Raw genomic sequence first — 25,363 nt, 5'->3', positions numbered from 1 at the left:
ACTCAAAGCCAAGACACCGAGAAGAATGAATGGGTATGAATTTTTCTATCAGAAGTATCTCATCAATTGACGTTCGATTCAAATCCATTATCGTGTATTTTTCCTGTGCATACCACAGACAATAGGTTGGATCGATAACGTTGTATTTCTAGATCACTATATTTAAGAGTGGAAAGATTTTTATTTAGAGGTAAAGGAGATTTTGATTGAACTATAAATACTTTATATATCGCAATGTTTCTATATGACGTGATGTTGAAGAAATATACTTTGTTTATAAAGAGACTAAGTAGAAAATAATATATTATTCATATTATTAAAATTAGGAAGATACATAATGTTTTCACAAAGTGAAATGTTTAGATTTCTTTCCTTAAATGGTAAGCAAAAAATATCGAATCATTTAAATCTTATGTACATTATTTGTTTATTTCTATTTATTGTTGATTATCTTAACTATTTTTTATATTATTCCATACATAATTCCACCTTATTCTTTTAATAGGGAATGCCAATAAATTAATAGAAATGATAGGATTTTCAAAGTGGCATGATTTTTTTTAATTACATAAGTCACTCGTATAAGTACGACACATCGTTATCATTTCACTCTTATCATTTAAAAAAAATAAAATTTATTTATTTTTAAACCCTAAAAGTGTACAATTATTCAATCCTCCAACCCTTTTTTACTATTTATAATCATATTTTAAGAACTTCAATATTTCTAAAATACCCCACTATAATTAGATATAAATACCTCTAACTTACCATTTAATTTCAACATTTTTCCAACTCTTTTCATACAATTTTTTCCTTCCTCTTCCTTCCTCTTCTTCTCTTTAAATGCCTTCTCCCAGGCGATACAATTACGATTTTGACGTCGACCCATAAGAGGATAATTGACCGACAAATGAAATCGTTATATGAATTAAAGGTAATTGAGGGGTTACGGAAAATAAGGATACGATTGATAATTGAGGGATCGTATTTAGTAAAATTATATTTTATTAGTTTTTTAAGGGTTATATGAACTAAGAGGTTGCCAATAACAAAATTAAGAAAAAAGAATCAAATGTTGCAGTAAATATGTTTGTTCATTACACGTACTGCAGTAGTACACTATTGTTGGATGTTTACGATATATTCTTTTACATAATAAAGGGAGTAATTAGGTATGCATTATTACAAAGCAGATGCTTTTCTTCTTCCTTCTTTCCTTCCTTTCTTTTGTCTTCCTACATCAGCTAATTAAAGTTAAAGCAACCTCAGAATCCAGTGAGGAACTGAATCTGCTTAAGGAGGGGGCTCAGAGCCTCCATTAGCTTCTCGCATGGATGGTTGTGGATCCCTTCGTATGTGGTCACAACGATGCTCGTATCCTTGGACAGACGTTGGACTTGCTTCTTCACGTTGCATGTGTGGTGAGTGCACCGGTAGTAGCTTCTTCCAATCCATGCAATGATTGATTCATGAGGAGAGAAGAAGGGTTAGATGAGAGTGCAAAAACCTAAATATCGATACATGTAATAAGCAAAAGAATTGATTGGTATGAGGTAAAGCCATTCGTTAATATGCAAAGATATGCATGCAGTGATCTCAGAGGCCAAGTTTCTGAGTTTTATGCTAATAATTCCAATATGATGGATCATCTTGAAGCTGGAAAATTGCTGTCATGTCTCCTCATGTCAGTCTTCTGCAATCATACTTAGTATTAGGCCTACTTTTACATCTCTATAGATGTAGAGAGGTAATTACATTGTTATTGATTCTTATTTTTCCATAGTTTCACTCTCTATGTTCTCTTAGTTTCACTGTCTTTACTCGTTCTAAGATAATTAGAACTTGTATTGCTTCTCCTTTGATTGCCTCTCCCTTCTTTTAGGTTTGTTTTGCTGTGGTATTACTCTATGATATAATTAGAATTCAAGTGTTTTCTTGTTGTCTTGCTCCTTCTCCTTCTCTTTCTACATTTCGAGAACAAGGATATAGAAGACATCAACTCACCTGGGATGGACGCTGTTCTTGACCGCTTTCTGGCCGTACTTCCGCCAACGATAGCCGTCGTCGAGGATGTCGTTGGGACTCCTCGTTTGGAAAGCAAACCTCGGCCTGATGACCTTCTTGTTCCTCCCGGCGGCACCCCTCCCCTTCTCCTTGTCCTCGCTCGCCGCCGGCGCTGGCTGCAGCAGCTGCTGCAGTCCCATCGTGCTCGGTAGAAGCGGCAGATTCCAGTCGACGATACCTGACATCACCCACGGATGAGGGAGCGAAGCAGACTGGTCTTGCTGTTGGCACTGAGACCAGCTTGAAGGCGCGAGATGAGGGAAGAAAGGAGAGTAGGGTGGCGCTGCTCCTTCCGAGGATTCCATCGGAGAAACTTCGAAGGTGCAGGGATTGCCGCAGGTGGATTATATATAGGAGAGAAGAAGAGCGTGGGGAGTTGGGAAGAGGTTGGGAAGTGTCAACCACAAGATAGGAGTGGACAAACATGAGATCTATGGACGCAAGATCCAACGAAGGACAACCAACGACACCCCACCTAACCTCATGTCAGTTCAACTGCCATTACTGCTCCCAATATGGACGGAGCTTCACGGCCACTATACCTCGTCGTTCTCATGTAAACTATAGATATGAGTGTCACGTAGTCCAGGCTTGAGTTTGAAGCCTTGACCACGCATGCACGATAAAGCATGGAGAGAGATTAGTTTAGGGCGACAAATAACTTGGTGACCCAACTGGCGAAGGAAGAAGAGAGCAGAGACGGAAGGATGCCAGAATGAGATAGATTACGTGTCGTTCACCTAAAGCTATCACCTTCATCACGACGACGCAATCAGAACACGAAATGCGTGTTAAACACTCGATATGATCTGCTAAACAATGTTGCCGATGATGTATTCCAAGAAGCTGCTTCTGCCGGTGAATGTATTCCAAGAAGACGATGAAGGGTCCTTTCAGACCATCAATCCTCACTTCCTCTCTTAATCTCCCTTCATCTGCTTTTGTTCATTCAGAATGAGAGAGAAAGAATTTAGCAGCATCATAATGATTAACTTTAGTATTAAATCTCAATCTAATTACTTTGGTAAATTATTGAACTGAAATTACAAACTCCATGTCAAAAAAGTACATACGAATTAGAACTATTTTATAGTTTTAAAATTAAATTATTGATGAACTGAATTAGATCGATTTAATCTCAGTTTGATTGAGTTTTTTGATTCACCCTAGCTTTGATAAGGTAGTAGTCAATTACCATGTCAAAAAAGTAATGGAAATTTTTAAGCTTTGATAGTTCTAATGAACCCAATCTACATAACAATTTCTCCTAGTTACTTGTAGTCCATTCTCCCCCTTTTGAATGTGTTGTGATGAGATACAGAGGACTGCCAAAACCAAGTTCTTCCCAACTTTACTCTAACTTTCTACAATCACATTATACATTTAGTTGGCTTGGAAAAATGATGTGGGCGTTTGAGGCTCTGTTTTTAGTGGTTAGTGAAAGAATTTATTTGATCTTATTCATGATACTTGTTTTTAGTTTACACGTAAATATATTGTCTTGTGTTTATGATCATTATCTCATTTTCTTGTTGCTTGTTTGAATGACCTGAACATTGTAGCTAAAAATCTCACTTGGGCAGTGGTGTGAGAAGAAACGGAGATTACAGAGCCAGCAGAAGTATGCTTGTCCTCTCGGTCAGATGAGAAACGAGGAAGACGAAACACAGACACAGACAGCGGAGCAGAATCAAAATTTCGTGATAGGTGTTCCACCATTAGATCGCCATGTCTGCCGCCGCTGCGTTGAAGCTGGCCGGCCATGGCGAACGCCAGAACTGGTCCTCGAAGCCGCTTTTCTCGCCTAAGTATCCGGAGCTGACGGCCACCGTATCCATGCCCAAGAACAGAGTATCCTCCTCCTCTTCTTCCTCGGCTTCCTCACCTTGCCTTGGCGGCCGCCTAAGGAGAAGCTCGTCCTCCACGGAGTCGGCGAGGGGAGACGACAGTGGGCTCGGCGGCAGCAGCTGGTCACGGTTATCGCCGTCGGCGGAGGTAGGCGGGGGGAGCTTCGGTCGGGTGCTCCCTGCGAGCGAGTTTCGGATGGTGGGCATGGGGTGGTTGTGCTCCGCCGTGTAGGTGATGAGCAGCATCCCCGGGTCGGCTCTGCTCTGCTCCACCTGCTTCCGTGCTTGGCAGCCTTTGGAGGTGCTGCACCTGTAATATGAACTGCTTCCCGCTCAAAATGTCAACACCGTCATCCTAAGATCACAACCTGGAAGCAGAAATCGAAGGAAAAGAACGGCCTTTGCAGCTTTACCGTGGATAAGGGGAGCCTTTGATGGGTTTCTGCCTGTACTTCCGCCACGCCCACAGGTCGGATCGGACGCCATGAGCAGCCACTTGGCATACTACCTTCTTCTGCTGATTCTTCCTGCAGGTCCAACGTTTCCACGTATCAGCAATCCTTCTCCTCTAGTGTTCGAATCAGAAGGAACGAGGCAAGAAAAGGAGAGCAGAGGATGTACCTTCTCGCAGAACGGAGAGCTTGGGAGACCGGACGCTGGGGCTGCCTGCTCTGCCGCTGAGATTGCCGGGGATCACCGACTGCAGGAATCAGAGGCGGTTCTTGATGGAGTTCCATGGCATAGAAAGGCTTGCAGAGCTCGTGGAGTCCGTACGGATAACTCGACGTCCCCACGAGCTCGGGGAAGCCAAAAGCCCTCCCCTTCTCGCCGCCGACGTCCCTCTCCTGCAACAGGGAAGGAGGAAAGGGAGAAAACAAGGGATCGTCCACGTCCACCGCAGTGCCGGCGGAGCATCCTCTCACCACCGCGTAAAGATCCCAGTTATCGTCGCCCATGGAAAAGAAGGAGAGAGAGCGAGAGAGAGAGAGAGAGAGGCGGGCGGCGTTGACTTGGCTGCCGAGTGATGTGGGTTTCGGATATAAAGAGAGGCCAAGATCTGGCGGAATTTATACTAGATTTGGTGGTGGTGGAGGTCACAGACGCGTGGTGGTGATAAGAATAGGGGGAAGTGGCGACGGATCTCCAGAATCCGGTGATGCCAAGCCCACCACCGGTTGTGGGCTCTGCCAACTTGACTTTACTAACACAAGTCAAAGGAGAGAGAGAGAGAGAGAGAGGCCAAAAATCTTAACGTGTGTGTGTGGAATCCGTTCACAATGACAAGTTGACATCACCCTCAGAAAAATCTTACGAACAATCCAATCCATCCGCAATCCCTTCCTCTTTTCTTATTCCTAAGCTTATCTACTTGTATCCGTGGTCAACTGTTTTGATCCACTCACAGTATTTTTCCGGTCCACATACACCTATTCGCTTTCACAGTAAGCCAGAACTGATCTCTCTCTCTCTCTCTCCGGCCGCCGTTTGGTAGCTCTTCCTACGCAGCAGATGGAGATGGATACATGCGTGAGACGGCGGCCATGGAGGTCTCAACGTGGATGTCACAACAAGCTGCTGTTCCCATCACTCCCTGTCGTCGATGTGATCTCTGACAGAGGGACGAAAGCTCGGCTAATTCCCAACGTGAGTCACCATTGATCCAAAATAACAAGAACGTAGGAGAAGCAAAAGGCCAGTTGCAACTCATTCATCCGTCCATGCCGTTCCCTCTCGTCCTTCCACACCTTGATGTGATACTGCCTTTATCCCATCCATAGGTTTATCCATCAAAAGTGCCCCGCCCACTTCTCGTCTTTAGATGGAAAGGTCGAGAAGTCCCACACTACACATGTAGTAACAGTAAGGTACCCATGGCTTTCGCTGTCCTTATGTCAACTAGCTATTACTATCAAAGATCCATTTGGAGATCAGATATCTTTCTTTCCTTCTTGACCTCTTGCAATTGTATTGAGAGAGCAAAATATGTAATCTTTCCTACAAACGTAGAGCTCCAAATGCTGCTATTATTATTGTTGTTGTTACATAACGAAGATGCATTTACGTGTGCAACACGAGAAGCAAATAGCTGCCTCTCTCTCTCTCTCTCTCTCTCTCAAACACACAGATAGAGACTATGATTTTCTCCATTATTGAACACAGCAGGGTGTGGATGAGCTACTTCAAGTGCTGCGGCTCCACACGACGTGGTTCTCCGGCAGGAAGTGGCACACCGGCACCTAGCCGAGCTTCACCTCGAGCACCTTCAAGCCGACGTGGTTGGGGTTCCACGCCTTGGTGTCGGTGTGGCACACCGCCACAGCCTCCGCCAACTGCGCTGTCTGCCCCCACTAGGCCCACCCTGTACGCCTTGCTCGTCGCCGTCGTGTGGCAGTAGAATACCGCGTACTTGTATGCTACCTGGTGGCACGCCACCGGTCTGTAGCCGGGCCTTGGCTTCCTTCCGTGATCGTGTACAGCCGCAGCGTCGAGCCCGCCTTGCCGACGGCGGTCGACACCGCCGTGACGTCGCGTGTCCCCAGGCTCGACATGCTGAACTCCACCATGGACTCGAGCGAGGTGGCGCAGAACTGCGCCTCCCCCCCTCGCTGCCAGGTTCTCGCACTCTTGAACCGTCTTCTCCATCACCAGTGCTTCTGCTGAACCAGGATTGACGCCGTAGTAGTTAAGAATCTCCGGGAGCTTCGCCGACGAGAAGGGTATGGACTCTGCTTCTTTTCGCGGATGAAAAGCTGCGCCGGTGGTGGTCTTCTTGAATTGTACGCTCGACTTGGAGCCAGACTTAAAGCCCTTCTCCAGGTAGAAGAGGGCGACGCTGGGGTCATCATGGATATGTCTCTCGGCGGCAGCATATGAGAAGGACAAGCCACTGCTGAAAGGCACCCTGACAACAACGGGCCGCCCTCCCCCCTTGTGGCTGGTGTTCACGTTCACACCTTCTTCCCCGACATCAAAGGTGGTTCCGCCACCGGGCTTCCAGGTGCCCACATGGACGCCGCCCTCACCGACTTTGACGGTGGCGCCGCCACTATCCCCCTTGGAGCTCACGTTCACGCCTCCCATGCCGACGCTCACATTGGTACCTGACTTCTGCTCATCAGTGACATCTGCAAACATAAGACCAAGCATTTCATTGCTTGTTAGCATCCAAGAAGAGAGAGGAACGACAACAGAGAAGAAACAAAGAGAGACCAGGGTTTATAAGATCACTGATGGCGCTCGGCATGGGAGTGTTGGGGACGACCGAGTTCCAGTCGACCAGCCGAGGAGGCAACGCTGCATGACCGACTACAGCAAGCTGAAACGGAACAGAACACAGAAGAAGATCTAGAGAAAGAAACTTATAAGGCAAAATAAATCGAGAACAGAGGACGTCTAAAGCTCGCTCCACTCACTAAGAACAATGTAAGAAGAGAACGGAAGCGATCCATGGAGTCAACCAGCACGAACACCAAGAACTAACACACTCGGTGGACGATGACAAGAAGAAGATTAGCCAGGGTTTTTATAGAAGAGACAGCGTGGTGGAAGAACCAAAGGAGAGTGGAGAGTGATGGGGATATAAACAGGAATAACCTTTGTATAGGAACAAATACTAGAAGACCAAAATACGCAGCGGAATAAAATAGAAACACAATCAAACAGAACATCAAGATATACGTGGAAAACCCCTTCAATGTGAAGGGTAAAAACCACGGGGCAAACTAGAGATAATCCACTATGAGAATAATGAATTTATAAATCTCAATCTCTTGCCCAAAACCCAAGCAACAACCACAAGAGAATAACTGGGATACAAGGATCACGTTACTGCCCACAATATCTAAAACCTCCCAAGTAATCACAGCAAGAGCCTACTGTAGATTTGATCTAACCTGAGATGAGAACACTGCTAGATGATTGTGAACAGTCTCTCTGCGTTGTCCTTGTCTTCTTCCCTTTCTTTCTCTTCCTCTTCTGCCTTGTTCTCCTTCTTCTCTTTGGAATCTCGTCGCTCCAAAGATCTGCCTCGTTGCTGCCTTTTTATAGCTTTAATCTGCCTCTAAAACGCAGCCACCACACCCCCTAATCTTAATTAGGGTTAGGTTAAGAGGGGGTGTGAGCTGTGGGCTGATAAAGCCCACATGGGCTGAATATGGGCCATCAGCCCAACAACCTCCCCCTTCAGCCCATAAGGGAGGCTGTCCCATGACTCCTCAATGTGAAGCCATACCGACCAACTGTCGGCATATCTCCTGTCTTTCTTTTGTTAAGGTCTTCGTCAACATGTCTACTCCGTTGTCATCTGTATGAATTTTCTGAAGCTGCAACTGCTTCTCTTCAAATACATTTCGAATCCAGTGGTATCTGACATCTATATGCTTTGACTTGGAATGAAACATTGGGTTCTTACACAAATGGATGGCACTCTGGCTGTCACAATGCACCACATAATTTTCCTGTTTCAGCCCCAATTCTTGTAAGAATTCTTTCATCCATAACATTTCTTTGCATACCTCTGTAGCAGCAATATATTCTGCTTCTGTGGTGGAGAGAGCAATACACCTTTGTAACCTGGATTGCCATGACACAGCTCCCCCTGCAAAAGTAAGTACATAACCTGAAGTAGACTTCCTCGTATCTATATCTCTTACCATATCTGCATCTGTGTAACCTGTTAACGCAGGTGGTCCACCTCCAAAGCTTAAACAAATCTTAGAGCTCCCTCTGAGATATCTAAAAATCCACTTCACTGCTGCCCAGTGCTCTTTGCCTGGATTTGCAAGAAATCTGCTAGTAACACCCACTGCATATGCGATGTCCGGCCTCGTACATACCATTGCATACATTAAACTTCCAACTGCTGAAGCATAAGGAACCTTTTGCATTTTCTCCTTCTCCTCATCACTTGACGGACTCTGTTCTGAGCACAACTTGAAGTGACCTGCAAGAGGAGAACCAACTGGCTTAGCATTGCTCATACTAAATCTTTCCAATACCTTCTCGATGTATTTCTCCTGTGACAACCAAATCTTCTTGTTTTTCCTGTCACGAGAAATCTGCATGCCTAGTATTTGCTTTGTTGGCCCCATGTCCTTCATTGCAAAAGACTCACTCATTTCCTTCTTCAACCTGTCAATTTTAGACATATCTTTCCGAAGAATAAGCATGTCATCAACATAAAGTAAGAGAATAATAAAATCCTCACCAAACCATTTGATGTACACACAATGATCTGAAGCCGTTCTTTTGTATCCATTTTCTGTCATAAATGAATCAAACTTTCTGTACCACTGTCTTGGAGCTTGCTTTAGCCCATACAAGCTCTTCTTCAACTTGCAGACAAAATTATCTTTACCTTTGACTTTGAAGCCTTCTGGTTGCTCCATATAAATTTCCTCCTCCAAATCACCATGAAGGAAAGCTGTCTTCATATCTAACTGCTCAACCTCCAAGTCCTGGCTAGCAGCAATACCAAGAGCAACACGAATAGAAGACATTTTAACAACAGGAGAAAATATCTCTTCAAAGTCAATACCTTTCTTTTGACCAAAGCCTTTCACAACCAATCTAGCTTTGTACTTTGGTTGAGAACAATATTCTTGAGTCTTCAACCTAAAAACCCACTTGTTCTTCAAGGCCTTCATTCCATTTGGTAGCAGCACCAAATCATAAGTGTGGTTCTTCTGAAGAGCATCCATCTCTTCCTGCATAGCAACTAACCACTTCTCTTTCTGCTCACTCTCAACTGCTTCCTGGTAACTCTCTGGTTCACCTGCATCAGTAAGCATCACATACTCATCTGTAGAGTATCTTCTGGAAGGTTGACGTTGTCTAGAAGATCTTCTCAATTGAGGTTCTGCGGGAACTTGCTCTCCTACTTCTTCTTGCTCAACATGTCCTACAGGTAGATCAATATCAGGTTCTACACCATCTTCCTGCATATCTCCCCCATCACCCTGATATACTGGAGGAGTAACTGGGTCACAATCTGCTAATCCTTCTGCAGAAGTCTTGGCTGGTGCCTTCTTCTTCAAATCCTCAAAGGTTTGATCCTCAAAGAAGATCACATCTCTGCTCCTGAACACCTTCTGCTTTTCTGGATCCCAAAGCCTGTAACCAAACTGATCATGTGAGTAACCAAGAAAAATACATTCTTTAGACTTACCATCCAGCTTGGACCTCTCATTATCTGGAACATGTGCAAATGCACGACAACCAAACACTTTCAAATGCCTGTAGGAAACATCTTTCCCTGACCATACATGCTCTGCAACATCACCATCTAGGGCTGTATATGGTGATAAGTTGATCACATCAACTGCAGTCCTCAAAGCCTCATCCCAAAACCTTTTGGGTAGCTTGGCCTGTGAAAGCATACATCTAATCTTTTCCATGATGGTGCGGTTCATCCTCTCTGCAATTGCATTATGCTGAGGTGTACCAGGAACTGTCATCTCATGTTGGATTCCATGTGACCTGCAATAGTCATTAAACAATCCTGTATACTCACCACCATTATCTGATCTTATGCATTTCAATTTCCTTTCTGTCTCCCTTTCAACCCTGGCATGAAACTCTTTAAAGACATTAATAACCTGATCTTTGGTCTTCAAAGCATAAGCCCAAACTTTCCTGGAAAAATCATCTATAAAAGTGACAAAATAAAGTGCACCACTTATACCAAGAACATCAACAGATCCACCAGGAGTTTTTGTCCTCAAAGGACCACATACATCTGTATAAACACGGTCTAAGGCATGCATTTTTCTAGACAAAGCAGCACTAGCAAATGAAACTCTATGTTGTTTACCAGCCAAACAATCAATACAAGGGTTCAGATGTATACCTCTGAGATCTGGTAATACCTCTCTCTTGGAAAGAGCTTGCAGCCCCTTCTCGCTCATGTGTCCCAATCGCCTATGCCACAACTCCATACTGAAGTCTTTCTCTGTAGCATTTAACTGCTCACCATAAGCTTTAGCCTGCAACCTGTACAAAGTATGACATTTCTTTCCATTAGCTATAACAAGAGAACCCTTACTGAGTTTCCATTGCCCTCTGTGAAATATGCTTTCATAGTCTTCATCATCTAGTCTTCCAACTGAAATTAAATTCAGCCTCAAGTCAACCACATGTCTCACATCCTTAAGTACCAACTTGCAGCCAAGGTTGGTCTTTAAATGGATATCACCCATGCCAATGATGTCTGCTGTGCCATAGTTGCCCATCTTGACAACACCAAAGTTTCCAGACCTGTATGTAGCAAAAAACTCCCTCCGTGGTGTAGCATGATAAGAAGCACCTGTGTCAATCACCCACTCAAGATCCTGACACACACAAGAAAAAATATCATCAGAAGGAGATAAAATCAAATAATCACCACCCTGCACTGTAGCTGTAGTATTATCCTTTGACTCTGTAGACTCCACTTCTTTTCCCTTTTTCTTGTTCTTCTTATGTTGCTTACATTGGTTCTTGTAATGTCCTTTCTCACCACAGTTATAGCAAACAATATCTTTTCTTGATCTTGACTTGCTCCTACCCATACGTGAACTGCTTCTAGACTTTGACCTTCCTCTGTTCTCTGAGATAAGTGCTTATGAATCATTCTGAGATGTTGCCGAACTCTTTCTTCTCAACTCCTCATTCAACAAACTGCTTGTTACTTGACTCATAGTGACAATACCATCTGGCGCAGAATTACTAAGGGAAACCACCAGTGTCTCCCAACTTTCTGGTAATGAACTGAGAAGTAACAATGCCTGCAACTCATCATCAAGAGACATTCTCATAGAGGATAACTGGTTAGTAATACTCTGCATTTCATTTAAATGCTCAGCAATAGAAGCACCCTCTCTATATTTTAGGTTCACAAGTTTTCTGATCAAAAAAGCTTTGTTGCCAGCTGTTTTTCTTTCATAGAGACTTTCCAATTTTTTCCAAAGAGAATATGCAGAAATTTCAGTAGAAACATGGTGAAATACACTATCATCAAGCCACTGTCTAATAAATCCAATTGTTTTTCGATCTAACCTCTTCCACTCATCATCTATCATAGTTGTAGGTTTTGCACTATCCCCTTGCAAAGGTCCATACAAATCTTTGCAATACAAGAGATCTTCCATTCTTGGTTTCCATATCATCTAATTATTTCCATTCAAACTAATCATGCGAGAAATATTACTGGCCTCCATGTTCAAATACAAAAATTAAATCACCAAAACCCCGCTCTGATACCAGTTGATGGGGATATAAACAGGAATAACCTTTGTATAGGAACAAATACTAGAAGACCAAAATACGCAGCGGAATAAAATGGAAACACAATCAAACAGAACACCAAGATATACGTGGAAAACCCCTTCAATGTGAAGGGTAAAAACCACGGGGCAAACTAGAGATAATCCACTATGAGAATAATGAATTTACAAATCTCAATCTCTTGCCCAAAACCCAAGCAACAACCACAAGAGAATAACTGGGATACAAGGATCACGTTACTGCCCACAATATCTAAAACCTCCCAAGTAATCACAGCAAGAGCCTACTGTAGATTTGATCTAACCTGAGATGAGAATACTGCTAGATGATTGTGAACAGTCTCTCTGCGTTGTCCTTGTCTTCTTCCCTTTCTTTCTCTTCCTCTTCTGCCTTGTTCTCCTTCTTCTCTTTGGAATCTCGTCGCTCCAAAAATCTGCCTCGTTGCTGCCTTTTTATAGCTTTAATCTGCCTCTAAAACGCAGCCACCACACCCCCCTAATCTTAATTAGGGTTAGGTTAAGAGGGGGTGTGAGCTGTGGGCTGATAAAGCCCACATGGGCTGAATATGGGCCATCAGCCCAACAGAGAGAGCTCGCTCCACTTAATGGGGGACTGTATCAACCGTCCCCGGACCGATTCAGTGACTGCTGTCTTTGGAAGACGACATCTTTCTCCATGATTGACGTAAAATGGCGTGCTTCCATGACGAGGAAGAAGAGAAGGATCCAAGGCCTCGATTTCGAGAAGAACCCTAACAGTGCAGCTCATGTGTTCGATCCCAAACAGCTTGGACGACCAAGATCAGCTCAATCTTGTGCTCGAGAAAACCCTGAACCCTATGGGGCTGCCGACAAGAGAATCCACACCCACGAGGTGTAGTCAATGAGGTGCGATACCGGAAGGACAATTGAATCCAGATTTGGCTTCCATTTGGTCACATTTTAGACCTTGATTCCAATGTGGTTGGGGTCACGTATAGCAGCAGCATGGAATCTAAGCTTCGTTCATCTCAACATAAATGTCACAGTGTGGTTACAATGGCCAACACAGTAGCTTGATATCATGTAAACACAATGACAGAAATAAAAGGAGGTCATGAAGGTGATAATTGCCTCATGTAATTTGAGTTCTCCCGTGGAACATGGATGTGTGATTACGGTTCCTTGTTAGTTTGGCAAGTCTCATAGTCTCACATCGGGAAAATCAGACTTATTGTCTCATCTTGGAACTATAAATAAGGGCCTGAGCTTTGAAGTCAGATGCACCACAGGAGGTACCATAAGTGGCACCACAAGAAAAACCTAAGTGTTTGCTTTGGTTTAAGTCCATACTCATTTAAATAGTTTGGACTTATAGTTTGGTTTTTCTTGTTTAGTATCTAAGGGTGTTTTATGGCCTAGGAACATCTTCCTAAGGCATTTGTAATTGTCCCTCTTTTACAGTAGTAATTTGCTCCTCTTTCTTCCGTGGATGTAGGTCAAAGTCAATTGACCGAACCACGTATATCTGGTGTTCTGGTGTTCTGGTGTTTTGTTTGTTCTTGTCTCGCTTTTATTCTTTCCGTTTTATTGTCTTGTTGGGTTGCCAAAATTACCTTGTGGTAAATTTCCTGGGGCTAGCTCTAACAAACTGGTATCAGAGACTAGTTCTAGGATCTTTTGGCAACGATGACAATAACAAAAATTGTTGTCGAGAAATTCGACAGAAATGTCAATTTCGGCTTGTGGCAACTCAAGATGGAGGCCATTCTAGTTCAAGACGGAGTTGATTTGGTATTACAGGGAGCCGAGAGCATTCCAGATGATATGTCAAAAGAAGATCTTGCGGGTATGGATAAGAAGGCCCGATCCAGCATCATTCTAAACCTCTCTGACGAGATTTTACGGGAGGTAGCTACGGAGACTACGACTAAGAGCATGTGGGACAAGCTTAAAGCCTTGTACATGAAGAGGATAGTGGAGAATCGTCTCTACTTGAAGCAGAGTTTGTATATGCTTCGAATGACTGAAGGTACATCTATACTCTCGTATCTTGATAAGTTTGATTCTTTGGTTATGGATTTGGAGAATATAGATGCAAAAATTGATGATGAGGATAAGGCTTTGTTGCTCGTGTTCTTTTCCCCAATCTTTTAAGCATTTCCGTGATACTTTGATTTATGGAAAAGAAACAGTTTCTTATCAAGAAATTAAATCTGCACTGAAATCTAAGGAGCAGATAGACAGGAATATCACTGGGGAAAGTAGAGAGAATCAGGCTGAGGGTCTGGTTGTTAGGGGGAGAATGGATAAAAGAGAATTTGACTGTAGTAGATCTAAATCTAGATCTAAATCCAGACATAGAAATTTGGAATGCAGATATTGTCATAAAATGGGGCACATTAAATCTGATTGCTTTAAATTGAAAAATAAATTAAAGAAAAAGGAAAAATTTGTTGAAAAAACTACTGAATCCGTTGAAGTTAGTGTTGCAACTGATGAGATTGTTGGAAATATTTTTTCTGCTATTGATGACAGGACGAGGTCTAAAAATGAATGGATTTTAGATTCAGGTTGTTCTTATCACATGTGTCCCAATAGGGATTTGTTTTCCACATATGAATCTTGTAATGGTGAAATTGTTTTGATGGGCAATAATGCCGCATGTGATGTTGTTGGTAGAGGCACAATCCGAATTAAAATGCATGATGGTATTGTGAGGACGCTCACTAATGTTAGACATGTTCCTGATTTGAAAAAGAATCTCATCTCTTTAGGCACCCTAGAGGCCCTTGGGTGTAAATACACAGTTGAAGGTGGAGTTATGAAAGTTTCTAGAAGTGCCCTTATTGTTATGAAAGCTTGTAGGTCTGGTAGCTTGTATATTCTGCAGGGAACTACTGTCACAGGTTCAGTTGCAGTTTCGTCATCATCATTGTCTGATTCTGACATCACCAAATTATGGCATATGCGTTTGGGTCATATGAGCGAAAAAAGTTTGAGCATATTGAGCAAAAGAGGTCTACTTTGCGGACAGAGTATTGGGCCACTGGACTTTTGTGAACACTGCATTTTTGGAAAGCAGAAAAGAGTTAGCTTCACTTCTCCGGCAGTTCACAAAACGAAAAGTACTCTTGACTATATTCATTCAGACCTTTGGGGTCCAGCTCATGTTCAATCTAAGGGTGGTGCCAGGTATATGTTGACTTTCATTGATGATTATTCCAGGAAAGTTTGGGTTTATTTTCTGAAGCATAAAAATGATGTTTTTCTAACCTTTAAACAATGGAAGGCTTTGATTGAGAAGCAAACATATAAATAGATTAAGCGACTTCGAACAGATAATGGCATGGAATTTTGTGAAGGTGATTTTGAAGAATTCTGCAAAAATGAAGGAATCGTTCGGCATCGCACTGTTAGGATGACGCCTCAGCAAAATGGTGTGGCCGAACGTATGAACAAAACACTCTTAGAGAGAGCGAGGTGTATGATCTCAAATGCAGGGTTGACAAAAGACTTTTGGGCAGAGGCGATTAATATGGCATGTTACGTTGTCAACCGCGCTCCTTCTGCAGCACTTAACTTTAAAACTCCGGAGGAAGTTTGGTCAGGTACTCCTGCTGATTATTCTGATTTAAAAATTTTTGGGTGTCCAGCATACATGCATGTAAATGAAGGAAAATTAGAGCCTCGGGCTAAAAAGTGCATTTTCCTTGGGTATGCTTCTAGGGGTGAAAGGATACAGATTATGGTGTTCTGATCCCAAATCCCCAAAATTTATAATCAGTAGAGATGTTACTTTTGATGAATTATTTATGTTATCTTCCAAAGAGGATTCTACTAGTTGTACAAATGATAGTGCGCAGAAGCAGGTGGAGCTTGAGATTGGTAGTTCAGATTCTTTTAAGTTGAACTCTTCTACTCAAAGAATGCCAGTAGGTGGTCCCGAGTCTACTGACGCAGATGATCCAGAGGAAGCAATATTCCATAGCCAAGGATAGACCACGGAGATAAATTCGACCACCACAAAGATATGCAAATTTGGTTGCATATGCTTTGTCTGTTGCAGAAGAGACAAGTGAAGTTGGTGAGCCTACTTCCTACTCAGATGCAGTTTCTTGTGATAATTCCGCTAAGTGGTTGATTGCGATGAATGAAGAAATTGAGTCTCTCCATCGGAATAGAACTTGGGATCTTGTGAAGCCGCATTCGAGTAAGAAAATTGTTGGATGCAAATGGGATACCATTGCTGAGGGGAAAGTCCTTGTTCAGAAAATTCATACGAAGGACAATCCAGTTGATATGCTTACGAAGTCTCTTCCGGTTTACAAGTTCAAGCAGTGTTTGGACTTGGTTGGTGTTCATTGTTGGTGATTGCCCGTTGGGGCTGTTATGAAGAAGGTGGAGCAAGTTTTGTTGGGACATGCCAAGGTGGAGATTTGTTAGTTTGGCAAGTCCCATAGTCCCACATCGGGAAAATCAGACTTATTGTCTCACCTTGGAACTATAAATAAGGGCCTGAGCTTTGAAGTCAGATGCACCACAAGAGGTACCATAAGTGGCACCACAAGAAAGTCTATACTCATTTAAATAGTTTGGACTTATAGTTTGGTTTTTCTTGTTTAGTATCTAAGGGTGTTTTATGACCTAGGAACATCTTCCTAAGGCATTTGTAATTGTCCTTCTTTTGCAGTAGTAATTTGCTCCTCTTTCTTCCGTGGATGTAGGTCAAAGTCAATTGACCGAACCACGTATATCTGGTGTTCTGGTGTTTTGTTTGTTCTTTGTCTCGCTTTTATTCTTTCCGTTTTATTGTCTTGTTGGGTTGCCAAAATTAACTTGTGGTAAATTTCCTGGAGTTAGCTCTAACATTCCTAAATTACAGTAGATAGTGAGCTGACATCTACAAATCTAGAGAGAACAGAGCAGGATCGAGCTTCAATTAGAGTGCAGGTAGCAATAAGGGCGTTAGACTGTTGATGTGGAACAACGATATGAACACTGTAATCTACACTGTCGATCCAAGTGCTCAGCTATTTGCCAAAGATAGCTTCGCATACATCGGAAAACGCCTCGAGGATGGCCTGATAGTGACGAGGGGAGTTGAGGTGGAGGTAAGCGTGGAGGAGCCGCTCCAAGTCGCGAGCTCTGCTCATGCCGCGCTCCACGATCATCTCCGCCATTGAGCTCCTGAAATCGCCGTAAGGGTCGGTGGATCGCTTCACCACCGGGAACCCAGCAATGTACGCCGCTGCCTCCGGCTTCGTTTCCTTCTCGGACGATGAGATGGAGACCAGCGGCTGCGGTTCTTGGGAATGCTTCACATGTCTCCTTGGCGGGCGCCGGGTGGATTTCATGCTCTTTCTCCTCGTGTTCTTCTTCTTCTTCTTCCTGCTGCTGTGGTAGAATTCAGAGGATTCGGTGGAGAAGCTCTTGGATGAGAACAGAGCCCCTGATTCGTCCTCGTCTTTCTCCTCTTCATAACTGCTGAAGAGATCGTGATCGTTCTCGCTGTCCAAGGAAGAAGAGCTGGTGAATCCATAAGCATCGAACAACACCTTCTTCTGCTTCTTCTTCTTCCTCTCAGAGGCTTCCTTGGTCCGCTGCTTACCTTCAGACGGACTCACAGACTCGATCAGTGCCCTCTTTTCCTTATCATTCTCCTTCTTGTTCATCAAGAAAAAGAATGGCTTGACACGCTCGACTGGGTCGACGCGGCGGGGGCGGTGGTCGTCGGTCGCACGACTGGGGCGGCTGCTGCGGTAGCGGAAATCTGTACAGGGTTCAGGGGCGGCCTCTGCAATGGTAGTGGTGGTGGTGCAAGAGGAGCCGAGCAGCATCCAAGTGAGGCGATGCTTCAGCTTGGCGCTGCTGCCTTTATTGTTGGACTTCTCCATTGTTGACTCTTGCTTCGTCTGTAAGCTAAAAACTCTGTTATCACATGTACTGTCTTCCTCCTCCCCCAAGTAGAACACGAAAAAGAAGGAAGACGAGAATACATTTATAGGAGAACAAAAGCAGTTGAATGTTGTATCGCTCTTAATTCATTTGTTTAGTGCCACTACTAATTGTTAAGGTTGGATTCTTATCAGTTCTTCTTGTAGTGTGTTGCAGAAGATAAAGGTACGGAGATGCTCTTATGTTGCCATGCTTTTGTCTTGCTCGATCGCTCGTAGCTGCTTGAGGACAAAAGCAATTATAACTCTGATTCTCTCTCTCTCTGGAATGCAGCAAAAGAGAGGGTGGAGAAGAACACTTGACCTTCTTCCTCTGGGAAATAGAACAGTGCATTCACCTCAACAGCCTCAAAAGAATCACAAGAACACCCAATGGAAGAAGAAGAAGAGTGATCACGGTAGCACCCGAGTGCTAGGGAGAAGCATACGGCCACCCACTTGCCCACCATTCACGGCTGGTGTCGGCGAAAGGATTGCTTCACCATGTTCCTGACACAGCCGTTCTTGGTTAAAGTGAACTAGTGATTGAGTCTTGGGTGGTGGCGGGAGCGTTGGTCTCTTGCGACTTGGCTCCTTCCGTCACAGGCGCAGCTCATCGAGCAGAGATCGTCTTACCCGTGCATGTGACCTGGTTACTTCTCCTTATCACCATGACCATTCTTGTTTGGAGCCACATGACGAGCTAGTAATGCTCAACAATGGCGTTTAGCCAATGTAGGCATCTCATTTAACCTTTAATTCCGCGGTTAGGCTACTGCAAGACTTGAAAGGATGTTTCTGAGAGAAGAATCACATTTGGCAGCATTCAACTCTTCAACTTTCTAATCCGTATAGGATTCAAAACCACTCTATTTAGGAAGCCTTTTTTATCGTTTTGTAATATACCTCCAAAAAGTGCCTCAGATTCTTTTCTAATAAAATAAACGAAATAATATATTGGATATTAATTTTACTGTGAAAATTATCCCTTAAACAAAACTCAATCTAATTATCAATAATATAAACAAATATTTATAAAGGAATTAACATATTATGGACATGATAAGTGCCAAACGTAGGTCATATGGTTTGGGCTTGGCCCAATAACTTTTCGGGCCGGATCAGTTAGTTGGATCTGGCTATAAGAGATGCATCCAATATCGTAGGGCGCGCCGGTGCGTCTTTCGAAACATCTACTGGGGATGGGGGGTGACGGAGGAGAGGGGCATGGTGCTCCACGAGGCCGCGGCCGAGGCTGCCTCCTTCGTTCCGCCGAGGCTGGAGGACGCTGGGCTCAAGGACTGCGCGCCCTTGGGGGGGATTCCGTAATGGAGGCCTTCGCCCGAGCCGCCGTCTCCCCATTTCCCACCCGCATCGGGGAGGACGGCATCGACGAGGGCCACGCAGAGGCCCTCCGACGAAGACGACGGTGCATTAGTCCTTGGCTGGGAGGCTTACGATTTGGAAGGGTAGAAGAACGAGGAGGCTTCCGATTTCTTCCGATCTGGAAGAAATAGATACCGCCTGATCTGGCTTCTAATTCTGTTCGTCGAAAGGTCAGATCCAATGCCTCAAAGCTTACTCACGGATGCCTCATCAACAAATTTGAGCAAAATTTGACATTATTTTTTCTAGGGTTTGTTCTTTCTCTCGATTGATTGATTATGTTTATAATTCTTTACGGTGCAATGTCCTTCCAATTGTCACAAATATAGGAAGAAGAAAAAGAAGAAGAAGAAGAAGATAATGAACGAACAAGATTGGGATATTATGGTATTGTTGGGAAACTGAGTCCTACAAAGTTATTTAGGTAATACCAACTCGATTTTTGTTGATACTTTGTTCTAAGTTATGAGAGTAGGGTTCAAAAGATTACGTAAGCAATGAAGAAAATCTTGATTGCTTGTCAAGAACCTGCACAGATCTTTTGGCGACCATGACTGGTGTGCGGTTACAATCTCTATACTTGTAGGGGTAAGGCTGTATAGACCTTGCATCAATTATCCATGTATACATGGCACCCTCTTTTTGGCTGGGTGCGGAAGCCCCATCAAGTCCCTATTTCTTTTCTTCTCAAAGTTAGACTTAGATCGACAATTCAATCCTGATTTCATTGCGGTGACTCAGTCCACTGGTCACCAAATACTTGTTTAGTCCAAAAATAGTGTTGCCTTTTTTTATTCTTTTCTGGAAGCTTGTTAAAGAAAAAAAGATAATTTCTTCTTGTGATGAAGTATCTCATTTCTTCATCTCCTTGACTTGATAGAGTTGCTAGAAAAGTTTGGTTATTCGTGGTAAATATGCTATTGACTTTTTAACTAAGAATCAACCAACCAATTAATTTACCTCCTTTCCATTAACCTTACAAATCTATCTCATTCTAGCATTTTAGCAAAATTAAACTTGTCAACAAAAGTACTGGGGAAAAGCCTGAATACTTAATGGAAGGGTCGATGGTTATGTTAATGATAATGATAAATTGATAATGATTTGTATAGTGTGACTGATGTACCCCCTTTGCAAGAACGCTAAGACAATGACTGCATCTTGCCAGACTAGCCTCAAAGTGGACAAGCAAATGCTATTGGCACCCACAACCAGGGTTTAAAATTTGGTCCAGTTTTGATGCCGCTTGCAGCCTAAACCAGTACAGGATTGGTACAGATCTGACATACTGGCACTATAACATGGTACCATCTAGACCAGAAGAGACTGGGGCGGGGGAGTTTTTTTTTTTTGTAGCATATTATTAGGAGGAGGCGACAGTGACTAGTGTCGTCAAAGGCGCTGGGCGCTAAATGACACCAAGGTATTAAAACACCCTAGATGCAAGGCACTCGCTCGAGTAAAGTAGCATACTCTCGAATATTAAAATTAAAAAAATATTGATAAAAAATAACATAGAAGAAGGAGGAGGATGGAGAGGGGGTCGCCATCAGCTGAGAGGGGAGCATGGAGCTATCCGAGGAGAAGGGTAGGGGGCTGTTGGGTATGGGAGGTGGGTTGCTCTCGGTTGGGTGGTTGTCGATTGGGAGGGAAAGAAGGAGGAAGGAGAGGGGCCTGTTAGGGTTCAAGAGTTGGGAGGGGAGGTATCAGGGAGGAGGAGGAGGTTGTCGAGGAAGCTTGGGAGGAGGGGGGAGAGGTAAGGGAAGATGTTGGCTGTGTGAGGAGGACAATAGGGGGAGAGTTGCAGCGAAAGGGGGGAAGATGTTGGTGACAGAGGGGGAGAGGTAGTGGAAGAATCCTAATCAAAGGGGGGCAGCGGTAGAAGACGAGGCAGTCGAGCTTTGGGAAAGCTCTCGGGTTTCGAGAAAGCTCGGGTGACAAGGGGATGTAGGCGACTGTGATGAAGGAGGAGGGAAAGAGGTTCTGTTGGGGTCCAGGAGGAAGAGCTCGTCGGAGGTAGATGTTGTCATCTTTTATTGATGTAGAGGAAGATGCCGTCACCACTGTTTGCTGACAGAGAGGAAGACAATGATCACACTCTTCTATTCCTCAATTGGGATTCTGAAGGGGGTAGGGGCTCATACGTTTGCATGGGGAGAGGGGGGTTGGGTTGAAGAGGTGTTGATCTAGTTTGACCGAACTAGAATTAATGAATAGGCTCGGCCCAAACTTGATTTCACTCAGTTGGGCACTTGGCCATATGTTCGCACAGAGGGAGGGGGGTTAAGTTGAAGAGGTGTTGATTTAGTTTAACCGAACTAGAATTAATGAATAGGCTCGACCCAAACTTGATTTCACTCAGGTGGGCACTTGGCTTGCCCAGTGGTGCTTCGGCCTAGGCATGCTTCCGGACCGCACCCAATTGAAGGCGCCTACTTGGACCAGTTAACAAGTGCGAGGGGACCTAAGAGGAAGGGGGAGAGAGCGCGTTAGAGAAAGTAGCGATTCCACGCTTCTTATGCATGGAGAAGAGGGTGTGGGCTTGCGTTCGTGAGCCCTAATTGATGGGAAAACTATTTTTTACTGCCTGAAACATGCTTGGATTGGTATGTACCATTTGTTTTATACCAGTTTGCATGAAACGTCATTCAATGTTTTAAATCATTACAACAAGATTGATTACAATATCATGACTTTCCCATTCATTGTTGAACACAAAAAAATGTTAGGATATGTAGTTTGGTTTCCACTTTGATAAGATTTATGGCCTAGAGGTGGCATAATGCACCATGATTAGTCCCAAATAGACAAATTTAATGAATATAGTTATGGCTGACATGTCAGGAGAATTACAAAACTGGACTGACATAATTCATCTTCTATTAATAAAGATTATATAATAAGCACAGTCAGTAATTTGTTGTCTGCATCTCAAGAAAATAGTGGACCTCATCTTCAAATTTCAATTGATTCTTGAGTCTCATTGGTGACCAGTGCTATGTAAGGTGGACCTGAGGAGAGGATACTGATTCAACTCCTCGTTCATATGCAGTTCATAATATCCCTTGCATTGGAACCTTGATTAGGTAGAGCCTATTACTTTTTTATTGCTTATTGTTGGGAACAATAGATTGCATATAAGATTAATTCCTGAATTAGCTTCACCTCTTTCTGCATAGTTTTATGTTAATTTGACATGAATTTCTGTAATATACGATATGCTAGAATAATTGTGATGTTCATTTGACTTTTTTACATCATCTGTAACACAGGATACCTCTCTAATTCTTTGATGTTTCCAGACAGGGGACTTCAGGATAAGCTATTGACATTTGCAACTGACTTCATGTTCGCCTTAGATAAAACATAATGATTAAGATGTCAATACATGCTGCATTGATAGCAATTCGTTGATATAAGTTAATCTAAGATGTCAAAACATAATGATTAGAATACATTTCACATTGAAAGCTGATCATGACCTGTGAAACAGGAACCCTAAGTTTGTAGGTTGGAGCCATGGAGGTGACGATAGAATTCAGATATGAGCGCTATGTACACAGATAGAACAGATTGCTTGATATCTGATATATAAGTGATTTTTCTCTTAGCTTTTGTTGAGATGTAAAGAACTCACTTCATATTATATATATATATATATATGTATATATATATATATATATATATTTATTAATACATATATATATATATATATACATTTATTAATACACTGTTGATTACCTTATTTTTCTGATCGAACAGTTTGTTGCCCAGGTGATGTGATGTATTGATCATTCCTTTCTCATAAGAAACAAACAGGAAGTTCTGATTACTTGATAGGGCCATGCTTGAATATCTGATAGATGTTTTAGAGAGTTTCTTTTTTTTTTTCTGCAAGTGGTCATAGTAAGGAGGCAATGATTCCAAGATTCATAATCATAGTCACATAAAACAACATATAATATGGAAAATTTAATAACTCCTAATGGATATATATATGTGTGTATGTATACATATATACACACATATGTGTGTGTGTGTATATATATACACACATGTATATGTATATGTACACACACACACACACACACACACACACACATATATATATATATAGTGATTTCTTGGCTTCCTTGCATTGAGTTTTCCTTGCACCACTCTCTTATGGGCAAAAGTGAATCACTCTTTGATTCTGCTAGCAATATTCATAAAAAGCTGGTACTGCAGAACCTTAGATTGAGTTACTCAGTCTTCAGTCTTTCCTCAAGTATGTATTTTTCTGGTACAGGTGGAGTTGGTTTTTTAAAACATGGTCAGGAGGGTGGAACAGCATAACCAAATGAGTTCTGAAAGCCTCTGCAAGTATGAAGCACAGCGGCAAAAACAGCAGTTCAGATTATGAATAGTTCTTGTTTGTCGGTGCGCCGTTACAGATCTGTTCAAAGAAGTGTCTCACAAGGCTGCAGCTGTTTCTGGTTGTCAGGATAAGAGGAGTATGTACCTTTTCGCATTGTGGATATGCCTTGTTACCCGAGCTACAGCCTCCATCTTGGTCATGTTCATGATACCAGATATCTGTCTACTTGTTTATATGAGCAGCCACAAGAATTCAGGGGATTGGACAACCCAAAATATGTGCTCAAGAACTTGGGACTTAATGTAGAAACGATGTTGCATCAAAATGGTATATGTTAAAGAAGGAATTAACATGCAGTGTTCATCCCAACCTTCTGATTTAGTATTATAATTGAGAAATACTTTATTTATGTGATGTCTTTTGTTTTTCTTTTTAATTTGCAGTGCCACTTGATGCATTATACCTCACCTGAGAAGACCGTCACATGAAATGAAAGAGCAACAGGCACATAAAGCATCGTGATGATGATTCGAAGCCTTGACCTGAAGCAAGGAACTGGCATTCGAGGCCATCTGATTACCTGGTTGGGTGTGTGTGATTAAGGTGTGCGGTTAGAGGGACTGAAGCATGACAAACAAACCATGCTGCCTTAGCTGAGATCAGAAACAGTGACTCCTAGGCATAATGTGATAGGCAATCGTGGGAGAATTTCATGGTGTGCTATGGTCTTTGACTCTCTCTCTCTTTCTTTTTTTTTTTTGTGTGGTTTTTTGATGTTTTCAAGTTTTTCTCATATGTAATATTCACAGGGTGTGCATTGTCGACACTAATTTTGCTTTTGACATTGTTTTTATATTCTGTTTCTATTTCGTAAAACTAAAACTCAGAAATATGGTAAGTTAAATCAATGTTGCTCCAAAGATAGTTAAAACAATTATGTTTTGGTGTGTTATAGGTTGGTTGTGGCATTTGGCTGTCTTAGTAACTTGGACAATCAGATTCGTTTGGCTCTTGGATATGTTTGAGAGGTGTATAATTTTTTTATTCTGTTCGACAAAGTTATCATGGATTTAGTTGATTTTATCTAATTCGTATAGTATTCTTGTATGTTCGTCTACAAAGGGTTAGTCTTCTCGACAAATTTCATTTCTGTTGATTTAGTTGATTCTGTTTGATATGTTAGTCGCTTGTAAAACAGAATATTAGCTTAAATGAACGCGTGACATGGGGTTTAAGTTGGTTTGTTGTGATACATATATATACCACCTACTCTTTTGAGTAGAAAATGTATAGCATCACGTATAATCTATTTCGTTGGTTTGTTCTTGGTCTTTGTCCTTCAGTCATTTTTACAACCAAGCGCTCTTCTTCCATAAAAGTAATGGATCAATGACTATACGAAAGTCTCGCCTCTAAGATACCATGGCGTTAATGTGCCCATCGCCCTACTATTTGTCGTCTTACATCTGCATCCTTTTTTTTGTGATCGGTATGTCTGTATCGTGGCATTATAGTACTCCTTTGAGTTTA

General features: G+C 42.7%; 3 protein-coding genes, 1 long non-coding RNA gene and 1 pseudogene across 6 annotated transcripts; 1 reads left to right on the top strand and 4 right to left on the bottom strand.

Annotated features, from left to right (window-relative positions):
- Positions 1–1,268: 1,268 nt before the first annotated feature.
- Positions 1,269–2,252, bottom strand: LOC135636425 (probable WRKY transcription factor 43). The gene is made up of 2 exons (XM_065148112.1): positions 2,008–2,252; positions 1,269–1,446 (listed from the first exon to the last, which is right to left on the bottom strand). The coding sequence occupies exons 1-2, from the start codon at positions 2,250–2,252 to the stop codon at positions 1,269–1,271; spliced, it is 423 nt and encodes a 140-aa protein (XP_065004184.1).
- A 1,371-nt stretch (positions 2,253–3,623) lies between these two features.
- On the bottom strand, positions 3,624–5,069 carry LOC135635331 (WRKY transcription factor 22-like). Of its 2 annotated transcripts, none has more exons than XM_065146339.1 (3): positions 4,536–5,069; positions 4,328–4,441; positions 3,624–4,224 (listed from the first exon to the last, which is right to left on the bottom strand). In XM_065146339.1, the coding sequence occupies exons 1-3, from the start codon at positions 4,868–4,870 to the stop codon at positions 3,786–3,788; spliced, it is 888 nt and encodes a 295-aa protein (XP_065002411.1). In that variant the 5' UTR covers positions 4,871–5,069; the 3' UTR covers positions 3,624–3,785. The 2 variants fall into 2 exon arrangements, with proteins under 2 accessions (XP_065002411.1, XP_065002410.1); XM_065146338.1 differs by having other exon boundaries at positions 3,624–4,236; positions 4,536–5,064.
- A 1,025-nt stretch (positions 5,070–6,094) lies between these two features.
- On the bottom strand, positions 6,095–7,486 carry LOC135635330 (BURP domain-containing protein 3-like; annotated as a pseudogene).
- A 9,701-nt stretch (positions 7,487–17,187) lies between these two features.
- On the bottom strand, positions 17,188–18,051 carry LOC103977557 (transcription repressor OFP8-like). Its single transcript, XM_018824234.2, has one exon. The coding sequence runs from the start codon at positions 18,049–18,051 to the stop codon at positions 17,188–17,190; it is 864 nt and encodes a 287-aa protein (XP_018679779.2).
- A 1,224-nt stretch (positions 18,052–19,275) lies between these two features.
- Positions 19,276–24,903, top strand: LOC135634890 (uncharacterized). Of its 2 annotated transcripts, XR_010495474.1 has the most exons (4): positions 19,276–19,646; positions 23,765–23,969; positions 24,076–24,160; positions 24,277–24,902. It is a non-coding gene; the product is annotated as an uncharacterized LOC135634890 (long non-coding RNA). The 2 variants fall into 2 exon arrangements; XR_010495473.1 differs by having other exon boundaries at positions 23,765–24,160; positions 24,277–24,903.
- The last annotated feature ends 460 nt before the right edge of the window (positions 24,904–25,363 follow it).

This window comes from Musa acuminata, chromosome BXJ3-4, assembly GCF_036884655.1.
Source record: "Musa acuminata AAA Group cultivar baxijiao chromosome BXJ3-4, Cavendish_Baxijiao_AAA, whole genome shotgun sequence".
Classification (NCBI taxonomy): Eukaryota; Viridiplantae; Streptophyta; class Magnoliopsida; order Zingiberales; family Musaceae; genus Musa; species Musa acuminata.
The sequence above is the reverse complement of the archived record's forward strand: the minus strand, read 5'-3'. Positions and strand labels throughout refer to the sequence as shown.

Coding starts and splice junctions, on each gene's coding strand:
- LOC135636425 (XM_065148112.1), bottom strand. CDS start 2,252: ATGTCAGGTATCGTCGACTGGAATCTGCCGCTTCTACCGAGCACGATG. Junction 1,447..2,007: donor AAGAACAGCGTCCATCCCAG/GTGAGTTGATGT, acceptor ATGGATTGGAAG/AAGCTACTACCGGTGCACTC.
- LOC103977557 (XM_018824234.2), bottom strand. CDS start 18,051: ATGGAGAAGTCCAACAATAAAGGCAGCAGCGCCAAGCTGAAGCATCGC.
- LOC135635331 (XM_065146338.1), bottom strand. CDS start 4,870: ATGGGCGACGATAACTGGGATCTTTACGCGGTGGTGAGAGGATGCTCC. Junction 4,442..4,535: donor GCTCTCCGTTCTGCGAGAAG/GTACATCCTCTG, acceptor TTGGACCTGCAG/GAAGAATCAGCAGAAGAAGG. Junction 4,237..4,327: donor AAAGGCTCCCCTTATCCACG/GTAAAGCTGCAA, acceptor AGCGGGAAGCAG/TTCATATTACAGGTGCAGCA.